General features: G+C 37.3%; 1 protein-coding gene across 2 annotated transcripts in view; it reads right to left on the reverse strand.

Moving 5' to 3' along the window:
• Micu3 (mitochondrial calcium uptake family member 3) overlaps positions 1–12,791 on the reverse strand; it is a gene marked incomplete in the record, with an annotated part of 89,576 nt that overhangs the window by 46,303 nt on the left and 30,482 nt on the right. For both annotated transcript variants that reach the window (XM_029569032.1, XM_008844520.3), the window contains 1 exon segment: positions 4,268–4,421. In XM_029569032.1, coding sequence (XP_029424892.1) covers positions 4,268–4,421 — 154 coding nt within the window.

The raw sequence follows: 12,791 nt of genomic DNA on the forward strand, positions 1-12,791 counted from the left end.
TATTTTCAAAAGGAAAACATTTTTAACCTCAAGATTTGAAGCTAAGGTATGATTTATTTCATGTTATCTACTTGTTTTTAAGTAGTGTGAAGTTAATAATAAATAATAGTAATGCTATGAGAAATGCTTTTGCATAACCATGTTATGGTCGGGACCTTCTGTATTAAGAAGGTAAGTTTAAGTTACCTTATCCTAAATATTATATTGGACTGAGAGTACAAATGATGATATTGACAAAATATTAATACTGGAATAGGATGCATTAATATTTCTGAAATATCCATGAAAATATTTCTGAAAATATTTCATAGGTGAGGTATGTTTAGGATAAATACTGATAGAGGCAAAAAGAAGAAGAGATGATGAACTGGCAAAGTGAAAGGAGACTTCTTATCCCATTGCATTCTTTCTCCTTATGGCTTTTCTAGAAGTATTTTGGGGCAAGAGTGTTATAGTTGAATAAAATATCATTTTCTTTCTCTGATTCTTCTTTAAATTCCCGAAGATCTCAAATAGACAAGCTTGCAGTCGGCATTGCTATTTCTCCTGCTCAGATTTGACTATTAGAAATGCTAAGAATTGGGGCTGGAGAGATGGCTCAGTGGTTAAAAACACTGGTTGTTCTTGCAGAAGGCCTGGGTTCGAATCCCAGCACCCACATGGCAGCTAACAACTGTGCGTAACTCCAATTCCAGGGGATCTGACAGCCTCTTCTGTCCTCCACAGGCACTGCACGACACGGGTGCACTTACCTACATGCAGGCAATATGCATACACATTAAATAAAAATAATAAATGAAGTATTTTTAAAAATGCTAAGAATTGTCTTGTGGTCACTATGTAAGTTCTATGACAGTTACATTAGGAAAACGGGCTGACAACCATTATTTGCTTCTACCTGGCAAATAGTGCTATTTCTGTAAAATTAATAATATATCAAGCAACTCAAAATTATAAGCAAAGCACTTTGCTATACACCTCTATTTTTAGGGCAATACACTAACTCGAAATTTGGAAACTAATTTTTCTTGGAGATGGATTTCTCCTCCATTTCATAAGAAAATCTTTCTTTTACTGAGACAGTTTATATGAATAGGTAATCAAGAAAATGAAGTCACAGGAACTTGACTTAAGAACCTTAATTATGATACTGCAATGATTCTTTTTGGTGAACACAATGAGAGTAACCATTCTTGAAATACAGAAGAAAAAAAATACACGGTACAAATGCATGTAAATGTTCTTATGTAATGCACAGAAACTATTTAACCAAAGAGGAAGTTAGATTTACTCTTGAGTTTTGTAGGGTTTATGAGGGTTCTGTGGTAGATTATTCAAAAAAGACATATGCATTCTGCTGGAAATATACTATGTTCAATGTTATTAGCTTTTAAAATAAGAGTCATTAAGATTATTCTTCAAAGAACTGTCTGCCTTTCTAAATTCGTTATTTCATATGAAGTTACTGCATATATAAACATAACAAGTGGAGAGTCTTTAATTAGAATTATTTTATTTCTCAAGCTGTAGGCTAATGGTCATCATATTTATGATACATTTTGTACCTCTCAAATACATTTTAAACAGTATATTTAAAAATACATAAGTTAAGAAGATTCTCAATGCTCTAGGAAAGTAACTAATTACAAATTTTAGTTCTAAAGGAAATTTACCTTCTACATTGTATTTTAAAGAGCAAGAGGTTTTAAAAGGTTGTAATGAACAGATATATTTTTACAATTAACATTTATTTGAACTATAACCATTAAACAAATATTGAATGTCATCATAATATCACTAGTCAAGGAACTATTAGCAGCTGATTACTTCAGGGTGAGGGGGAGTTGATCTTCTTTAAGAGAGTGACTCTAGATAGGCTGACTAGACTCCAGCAGATGAACTTGCACCAAGGGACATCTGGGTACAAATGCTTGATGGGATAGGCCTTAATATATATGACAAAAAGCATGAAATTTGGTGGGGGGTTATATGGGGGAGTGTGTATGGGGGAGGGATCTAAATCTGATTAAGATTTATTGTATGAAACACACAAAAGCTCAATAAACATATACATTACAAAATCTTGACTGAATTCAAGTGATAATAGTGATGACAGAAACCAAAACTGGTTGCAAGCTTACTTATCATGTACAATTTATTCTCAAAAATTCTTCACAAGGCTACTATTATTTTTAAATAAACTTAGTAAAAAATTTAAAAATAAAACTTAATAATGAATAACCCATATTATAACAAGTCAATTAAATAAAGGGACTATAGTTCTTACATAGCCTTCAAAGTACTTTTAAAAAGAGCCCTACTGAATTGTCAGCCTTCTCTAAAGTGGCTACTAGGAATACACCAGCACTTGCTTGATTTTATTTCTGCTCAGAAGTCCTTTTTAAAGTCTTAAAATCTTGCATGACTGAGCCTCTACCTCATGTGCCATTCCAGCTACATTTCCTTTCTCTCTGAGCCAAACATCTTGATACTTGTGGTCTGCATCTCTTCTAGTTTCCCCCAGCAACCTTCTTATTACTAAATCTAATGGATACTGCTCTGTCTTCATCACATTTGACTTCTCAGGAGTATTCCACTCACATGCATCCAGTCTTTGCATCTCATCTTTTAACGTGTAGGGTTCCTCAAGGATTGGTCGATGGTTATGTATATTATACTACAGTGTTTCTCTGGGCAATTTCAACACACACATAGCATTAATTACTAATCTTGTACAGATGAATCCCAAATACATATGTCTATTCAGACCTCTTCCCTGATCGTCATTAAAAATAATTCAAGCATCAAAAGTTAATTCATTAAGGGTTGGGGATAGGTCAGAGGTAAAGCATTGGCCCAGGATGCCTAGGGCCTGGGTCCAATGCTTACCCCTGAGGGAAAGGGGAACATTAAAAAGTAGTATGCAAAAGTTTGTCAAATTGTTGAGGACTTATTTTAAAGTTTGGTTTTTCCTTAATGAAAAAAAATGTCTGGAATTGTTCTTGTGTAAATAAGGGCAAGCAAACACTGGCCAAACAGTTTATTATTTGAAACACTGATTTTTAGCGAGTTACCGTCCTGTGAACTGAAATGAGACAAATCCAACTGCCACATCTTTTACATATTAGATGTATATCTAATACATTACACCAAAATTTAAATACTGCTAATTTTTTCTTCTCAAACCTTGTTCTTACAGACAACTATCCAGTTAATCTTGCTTAAACTCCTTCATAGTACTTAATCTTTCACTGCCATCTTTGGAGAGTTTGAAAGCCTGAAATGCCACTAACAAAGTTGTGACTCAAAAGAGAATACCCACAGATATGAGAAAAGAATACAGAACTAGTGTTCCCTTTTCCTACCACCTACAGCTGTGGATTTTCATTAGAGACACTTCATGGAAAAGAACAGATTATAACAGATTATAACAGATTATAAAAAAAAACAGACACAGCAATCTGTGCTGACTCTTATTAAGAATATGCAAAATGCCAAAAGGTCTGAAAGCTACTGCTCTCATAAAGAGAAGTGAGGAAGAACTAGCCCATCATTACACAACAGGAGCTATCAAAAATGCAGAAGAGATAGGTCAGAATTCTTGACCAAGTCTAAGTTACTCTATTCATTTGGACACAAGAACTAACAGGTACTTTTTTTTTTTTTTTTTTTTTTTTGTATAGTGTTTCCTACCTGGAACTCACTATGGAGACCAGGCTGGCCTCAATATCACAGAGATTCTCCTGCTTCCGCCAAGTGTTGGGATTAAAGGTTGGCACCATCACTCCCAGTGTATAATAGGTACTCTTAATTTCAAAATCCAAGTAACGAAACAGACATACTTGTTTTTCTAATAAGTATTCAAGATATATAAAAAAGAACTATTAGCCAGAATATTAGTTTCTTATGATGAATAAAGATTTTTTTTAAGTTTGATTTATGAGGAAGAGGGAGCAATTAAAAAATCTGCAAAAAGAGATATAAAAAGGGTTTATAAGAGTATCAGTCTGGAAGCACTGCATATCACATACATTGCATTTTGACATATGACATTACTTTTTTAAGGCATTCTAAAATATTTATACTGCTTCATACTTTTACAAAGTAGAGATTTTTCTCCTCAAACTTCATTTTTACTGCCATCCATCCACTTAATCTTGCCAGAAACCCTGAGTATTTAGTACTCTTATTATTAATTTTGGAGGCTTTTGAAAATTATTATGATACCAAAGATAAATTATGAAAGCAATTTAACATTTTTACTTACCTTTGGGCTCATCTGTTGTAACAGCCAAAATAAAATCATATGGAGTCATAAATAACTGCCCTTCACATTCTATAGAAGCAAATAAACGAAAACGTCTTTCTCGAGACGTAGCACAGAGGTCCAAATCTTCACTATCTGTTCTGCCAATAGCAACCTAAGGTTAAGAAGGCAGGAAAATTTTATCTGTGAGAAACAATGCCACCTTTAAGAAATATTTTCAAATCTAATAAAAGTGAATTACCCAAGTAAATATAGAAGTGTGAAAACATTCTGCCTTCTGCAGAACATAAATAATTTCAAAAAGAAAATATTCACATTAATAAACTGAATTTTTAATGTTTGAAAGATCTTACTCTAAATGATATTAAATTATCAAAGAATTTTAAACTGCCACCCCTTAAAAAAGGGAGCGTTTTTGGAGTTTTAGTTGCAGAAAACATTAATTTAAAGAGCCACTGGCATCTTCAGATAGAGCATCAGTACTTGCGGAATGCTAATATGGACTCTATGGACTTACTTGCTTAAAAGCCTATTCACTGATGCCTATGAATTTTCTAAGAAGAAACTAAAATCATGAAAGGTTGCAGGTCATGACTATCATGACAGAAACCATAGAGCAGTAATGTTCAGCTTGGAGCTGAAGTTGATGACTATATATCACTGCAGTAGCTAACCACCCATGATCATACTCATCTTTGCCAGAGCCAAAATTAATAGGATTAGGTGGAGGTATGAATGTGGATGGTGAGGGTCTTCAATTTCCTTCAAGATTTTTCCTTGTAGACAAATTAGGCTTGATAGTAGTTAACAATATCCACAAATAGTACCTTGGGATGAATTCCCACAAGAATTAATTGGTGAAATAGTCTTTCTATAGATACTATTAAGTTGCTGCCAATAAAGTTATTTACATGATTATAATTAATGACGTTTTCACATACCACTATTCTATATATTAGAAAAAAATCTTACTTAGGATGAAAAGCTTATTATCTTTACTGTTTTTACTTTTGGTAATGAAGTTGTAATACAGATTGTGTACAAACTATTAAAATTATTTAGGTACATTATTGGGAAGCCATAAGAAAGTAATCTAAAATAATTTTCTGTAAAGAAAGTACACTTTTTATTTCAAATTTCATTCTATTAGATGAAAAGCGAAAGATATGATTAACCTTTTCCATCTCTGAAGTCTAAGAGTTTTCAAACCATGAAAGTAGTCAAACCAGAGTCTGGAGAGATGGCTCAGCATGGAAGAGCACTGGCTGCTCTTGCAGAGGACCCAGGTTGGAGTCCCAGCACCCACATGGTGGCTAACAACAATCTGTAACTCTAGTTCCAGGGTATCTGACACACTCTTCTGATTTCTGTGGGCACTACATAACATGGGTCCACTTACACACACAGGTAATACACACATACAATTTAAAATGAAAATATATAAAAAAATTTTTAAAAATATTTTATTATTTTTATTTTATGTGTATGCGTGTATTGCCTGCTTGTATGTGAGTGCCCCGTGTCATGCAATGCCGCGGAGGTCAGAAGAGGGCATCGGATTCTCCTGGAACTGGCATTAAGGATGGTTTGTAGCTATCATGTGGGTGCTGAGAATCGAACCTGGGTCCTCTGCAAGAGCAGTCAGTGCTCTTAACCACTGAGCCATCTCTCCAGCCCCTATAAAAATAGTTTTTTTTAAAAGCAGGCAAATCAATACTAAAAAAAATGTTTCATACCCTGTTTTCCCCACCTGGGGATCAAAAGAAGGGCCTTGCATGTATTGCTAGGTAACCTCAAGTAATATCGTGAACTTGCTTCCCTACTTTTTAATGTGTGTGAGCAATGGAATACATCATCTATGTCTTAAGGAATCTACAAGGAAGAACACGCACTACTTGTGATTAAAAGGGTACAAATGTGGAGGCAGGGGACTATTCAAAAAGAAAAGCAGTATATGCTGTGGTTAAGAAGGGCTTGGTAGGGGCTGGACAGATGGCTCAGAGGTCTGTGAGGACCTAAGTTTGGTTCCCAGCATTTACAATTTACAATCAGCCAACTCACAACAGCCTGTTACTCAAGCCCCAGGGAATCTGTTGCCCTCTTGTGGTCTCCAAGAGCACTGTACTCATATGCAAAAACTCATACATAAATGCATAATTAAAAAATAAAAATAAAAAAGGCCTTAGTAAGAAGAAAATGCAAATTTTAATGTCAGGAAGCTACATTTAAAAAGTATATTTGAGTTGGGCATTATGGTGCACACCTTCAATCCCAGCACTCAGGAGGCAGAGGCAGGCAGATCTCTGTGAGTTAAAGGCCAGCCTAGTTTACACAGTGAGTTCCAGGCCAGCTGGGGCTACAGGGAAACTCTATCTCTGTCTGGTAATGGTCTTCCTGAAGCAAAGGATTTGTATTCATATAAGAGTGAAGGAAAGACATTTCCTGTGTAAACTAAAGTTCATAGAAAAAAGTTCACACCTATATTAAAACAAGGCTGATTTACTGATTGGAACTTCACAATTGTGGAGAGTGGGGATGTTGCACATTCAGCTAATTAGCTATGCTTAGCCCCCTTAATCGCTATTTAATGTCCACTCTGTGTATGCCCCCACATTTTTATGACCAACCCATTTAACTCTAGGCATGTATTCTCAGCAGATCATGAGCTTCTACTAACACAAAGGCTAAGAATATCATCAGGCAAAATCTAAGTCCTATAGCAGAATTTTTTCTGCTTTGCTGTAAACCTACCTACCTGATGTTTCCACTGATGTATTTAGAATGCCCTGATTTATGATTTTCTTTGGTTCTGTGATTACAAATTTTCATGTAACCACTTCCACACTGGAACAAATTACTTGAGGCAACCTGAACCCATGCTCCCAGACCACTGTCACTCATATTTGGTTCAATAAGCTATTTCTTATTTGGGGGGGGGAGTGAAAACCATGATTTGCATGAACACCAGTTAGTAACAATTTCTGATGCTAGACTAATGCACTGAATTAAATGTGACAGAAAACAAAGGTTTTAGAAGATCCTGAAGTATAACAAGGACACAAAGGAAAAGGTATTTCAGAAAGTTAACAAAGCCAGGTACCAAACACAAAGTAGGGCTCAGTAGTATATTAAATAGCAGGACACAGGACACTAAACAACTCAATGATAATTATGAGTAGCAATCTTCCTGAACAGTTTAAGGGATAAGACTACCATCTTTCCTTGTATACATATATCCAAAAGACTTCTTTCTTTCCGGGCAGGGAAACCAATTTTGTCTGTGATCAGTTCACTTCTGGTTTTTTCTTGCTAGTCCATTTCAATGTGCCTAAGGGCAATGTCAATCACCCATATTTATCTCCTCCGAATTACAAGGGTGACCACTCTGGCCTGAGCTCCCACTATTTGTGCATCAGTCTGAAGCCATGTTCCCATTTGGCAAAGTAAATCACAGTTTTTTGCTATGACTTGATATGAACTTCATCCTCTGCCTTCTGCTTCTGTTGGTGCTACTGCTCCCAAGGTGCCTGTGTTTTCTCATCAAGCTTTCTTTCCTTAAGTCTATTAACTGCCCCAGCATGCCGAAAACATGCTTGACCACTGTGGCTGGAAATATGACCCACTTTTTATGAGCATATGTTGACAACTTCACTCTTGTACCTTTGATAACAACCAATTAACAAGGTGTTAAGTACCCCTCAGATTTCTCATCTCCACCCACAGCTATTACCTTTGTTCAAGAACTCAATACTTCTTCCCTACAGCTTTACTGTGATATCCTGAATTTTGCCTCTAATTCATTCTGCACTAAAATTCAATGAAACAAGTAAACTGTAGAGAAGTCTGCATTCCTTAACCACCAGAGAAGAAATCTTACCAGATGTATTAGTTACTTTTCTGTTGCTGTGATTTTTTTAAAAAGGGCATCTTGTAGAAGGAAAAGTTTACTGGGCTTATGGTTCTAGGAGATAAGAGTCCAACATGGCATGGGAGGCACAGCAGGAGGAGCAGAGCTGAGCTCTCAAATCTTCAAGTATGTGCAGAGAGTGTGGAACTGGAAAGGGGACAAAGTCCACCTCCCAGCGACATGCTTCCTCCAGCAAGGCCACAATCTCCTAAACATCTGCAAACAGTGCCACCAATAAGGAGAAATATTCAAGTTCTTGATGCATTTGGGGACATTCCTCATTAAAACCACCACATCAAGTTTTTAAAGCCTTTCATGAAAATTTTACCTTGAGATCCCCACTCTGTTGCCTCAGCATAAGTACCCATTATTTTTGATACTAGCATTAGTCGATGCCATCAGTATAGTTAGAATCACCTTAAAGATGGTGTGCTAAGGCCTTTGGAAATGGTTTATGCTCTACAGAAAACATTATAACCTAAAAGAGAAAAACATGATTTATGTATAAAGAGATAAACAGCAGCTGGAAAGATGTCTCAGTGGGTAAAAGCACTGGCTGCTCTTGCAGAGAACATGGGTTCGATTCCCAGCACCCACACGGTGGCTGACAACTGTCTGTAACTCCAGTTCCGGGGATCTGACACCATCTTCTGACCTCTGTGGGTACTGCATGACACAGGTGCAAATACATGAAGGGAATATACTCATACACATAAAATAAAAATAACAATAATTTTTTTTAAGAGAGATAACCAGAGCCTGGCATTTCAAAGCTTCCTGGTACTGCCTGGTTTCCTCCATTGCCTCAGTCCAATTTAGTACAAGTCACACAGTCTAATAAAGCACACTGCTATTGCTCAAATGACACAGGCTGATAAAAGTGAAGAACAATCTCCCTACACTGTCTCAGTAAACTGATATTACAGAACAGCCTGGTAGCCATCTAAGAGGATCAGGCTTCTCAGATTGAAGAATGGGATGGACAGCACCACAGGTAATCAATCTCTTTATTGTTGTTGCTGAAAGTTCATACATTGGAGGGCTGGAGGGCTGGCTCCACAGTTAAGAGCACTTGCAGAGGACCTGGGTTGATTCTCAACACTCACATGACAACTAAAAACAGTCTCTAACTCCAGTTCCAGGTGATCCAACACCCTCTTCTGACCTCCAAGGGCTTTGTATAGCACAGGTACACTTACATACATGCAGGCAATACACTCAAACACATAAAGAATACATTTTTTTAAAAGCTCGCACATGTATACAATGTATCTCAGTCATATCTGTCCCCACTCTCTTGCTCCAGTTCCCCCACTTCCCTTTCAACATATCTCTCTTCTAGCCTCAGGTTTGTTTTTTTTTTAATATAAGCCAGTTAAGTCAAATTAGTGCTGCCCATTACATGGATATGGCATATGGATAACCAACCAACGTCTGCTCACCCAAAATAAAGTGACTCTGTCCCTTAGTAGCCAACTTCCATGAACCCCTCAGTAAGGTAGGCACCAGGAGCATTCCCCTTCCATGCTGGAATTCGTAACTTTTGGCCTTGTGGAGGGCATATGTGGGTAACCAGAGCTGATGTGAGTTCATGTGTGTTAACAGCCATGTAAATGTTTATGCTTACATTCAGATTTAGTGCTTCTCTCAACCTTGGATTGGTTTTTAAACTTATTTTCTCCCACTGATTAATTTGTCTCTACCAAATGCCATACTTTTTCTTTTTAATATTTATTTTAATTGAATGTTTGTACATTTCATACAATTTATCTTAATCATATTTAACCCTCCTCCACTATCTGTACACCGCCCATACCCCCACCAGATTTCATGCATTCTGTCATACATGTTAAAGCCCATCATGTCAAATTTGTGTACACAGATGTCCCTCAGTGTGAGTTCATTCATTGGAGCCTTGTCAGCCTATCTAGTACCACACCCTTAAAGAAGACTAACTGTCCCTCATCCAGCAGTGATCAGATGCCAATAGTTCCTCGAATAAGATTGGGGCCTCCTGTCCATTTTCCTAATTTTATGCTGGGTTTTTGTCTGCTTGAGTTTGCATGGGTCTCGTGTATGCTGTCACCATTGCTGTAGGTTCATATGAGCAAGTTCCCAGAAGCCTGGAGCACTCTGCTGCCTTATGGTCATGTGCCACCCCTGGCTCTTACACTCTTTGCACCCCCACTTCCACAATGGTCCCTGAGCCCTGGGTGGGTGAGGTTTAATAGAGAAGTCCTATCCAGAGACATGCACTCTGCAGTCTCTTATTCTCTACACTTTGGCCAGTTGTGGCTTTCTGTATTAATTTCTCTCTTGCGTGGGGAAGCATCACTGGGGAGAATTGAGAGATGCATTAGTACTCTCTCAACTCCCTGTTCTACTATGCTCCATGAGCCTTAGGTGTAGAGGTTCCACTGTAGATGTGTCACTTAGAGCTGGGTCAAATGGCATAGTATTTTACTCAGTATATCTTTTAGGTAGGTTTCACACTAAGTAAAGTGGGACTTTGTCAATATTTTAAAAATATTTGTGGTGACCGATATGCAATGTTCTATTCTAGACAAACTATGGGACAATGTGTCAAATTATCTTTAAAAATCCTACTGGCACTTTATTTGGGATGACATTGAACTTTTTCTAGTATTTAATTTATTCTTTGAAAATTTCCTGTACTTACACAATGTATTCCGATCATACCCATCCAATATAACATCCCTCCAACTCCCTCTAGTGCCTCTCACCCTGTGTCCCTCCAAATTTCATGTCCTCCACTGTTTTGTTATTGATAAACCAGAGTCCAATTGCTCTGATGCCCATATGCCTATGGGTGTGAGACCATTCACTGAGGCAGGGGCAACTTACTTGCAGTCATATCCCTAAAGGTGAGTGACTCTCCCTTCCTCAGCAAACATCTACTACTAAAAGCTTGTCCATCATGTTGGAATTTTGACTGGCTTGATATTGTGCGGGTCTTGTGCAAGTAAACAGTTTCTGTGACTTGATGTGTGCAACAGTCATGCCATTCTCAGAAGTCAGCATTTCATAGCTCTTCTCATCGGCCAGCTCTTACCACCCCACCCCCAAGATGTTCCCTGAGCCTTGGATTGGGGGTAGGGGAGAAACTGATACAGATGATTCACCCATAGCTGAGCACTTACAGTTACATGTACTTGGTACTTTAGCTGATTATGAGTCTCTGCATTAACCCACTGGGAAGAGGCTTCTCTGACCAAAGTTGAGAGTAACACAAATCTATGGGTATAGACATAAATATTGAGAAGGCTGTTTGACAGCATGAGTATTTAACACACAACAACAGGGTTCTTTGCTAGGGCCTATGATCTCCCCAGGTTTACAATGCCAGGCATGAAACTCCTTTTGTAGAGCAGGCTTAATATCCCATCTTCAATTGATACCAACCAAAATTATAGTTCTACAGAACAAAAAACATTATTCCACCTCCAAGTGCACCCCATGTATCCATTAACCAACCCTCCTGCCACTTGCTTCTCTGGTTCTAGTAAACGTTCTTCAATTTTTGACTCATGAGATTCACTTTTGTAGATTCCACATAAGTGAGGTTATGTGGTACTCTGTGTTTGGGCTCACTTTCCTCCACATTTTCTTTACATCTTCATCAGTTGATAGACACTTAGGATGTTTCATTTCTTGGCTATTCTGAATAGTGCTGCAATAAACACGGAATGCAGGTGACTCTGCCATACTGATTTCATTTCCTTTGGCTATATACTCAGGATTACTGGATCATATGGTAGTTCTATGTCTCATATTTTGAAGAACTTTCATACTATTTTTCCATAATGGCTATTCAAATTTACATTCCTACCAGTAGTGCACGAGTATTCCCTTTTCTCTACATCCTGCTGGCACTTATCTTTTGATAACAGACATTCTTCTCAGAGTGGGTGGTAGCTTACTATAGGTTTGTATTTCCCTGGTGATTCCTGATGCTGAGCATTTTTCATAAGCCTCTTGGTTATTTGTATGTTTTTTCCTGAAAAGTGTCTACTTAGTATGCTGCCCATTCTTAATTAGGTGTTTAGTGGATACTGAGTTTTCAGAGTTCCTCAAACATTCTGGATCCTAACCCTTTGTCAGATGAATAGCTAACAAGTATTTTATCCCATTCTGTAGGCTGTCCCTTCATTCTCAAGATCATTTATTTTGCTGTGAAGAAATGTTTTATCTGATACAATCTCATTTGCCTAGTTATGCTTTTGTTTCCTGTGATCTGGGGGCTTTGTACTGTTAGTCTAGTTTCATTCATTTACATGTACGTGCTTCGTATTTCCAGCATAATTTATTGGAAAGTTTGTCCTTTCTCTAATCTGTGTTCTTAGTACCTTTGTCAAAAAATCAATTGGCTACATATACTTCTGTGTTCTCTATTCTGCTTCATTGGTCTACTTGTCTGTTTTATAATGTCATGCCTTCTTTATTACTGCAGGTTTGTAGTATATTTTGAAGTAAAGTAGTATGTTCATGTTCATGTTCTTCATGTTCTGTTCTTTGTCTCAAGATTGCTTTTGACTATTTGGGAATTTTTTAGGATTGTTTTTATAATTCTATGAAGAATGACACTGTTACAGGGAT

The sequence above is a fragment of the Nannospalax galili genome, unplaced genomic scaffold (genome assembly GCF_000622305.1).
Source record: "Nannospalax galili isolate Female #2095 unplaced genomic scaffold, S.galili_v1.0 scaffold242, whole genome shotgun sequence".
In the NCBI taxonomy this organism is placed as follows: domain Eukaryota; kingdom Metazoa; phylum Chordata; class Mammalia; order Rodentia; family Spalacidae; genus Nannospalax; species Nannospalax galili.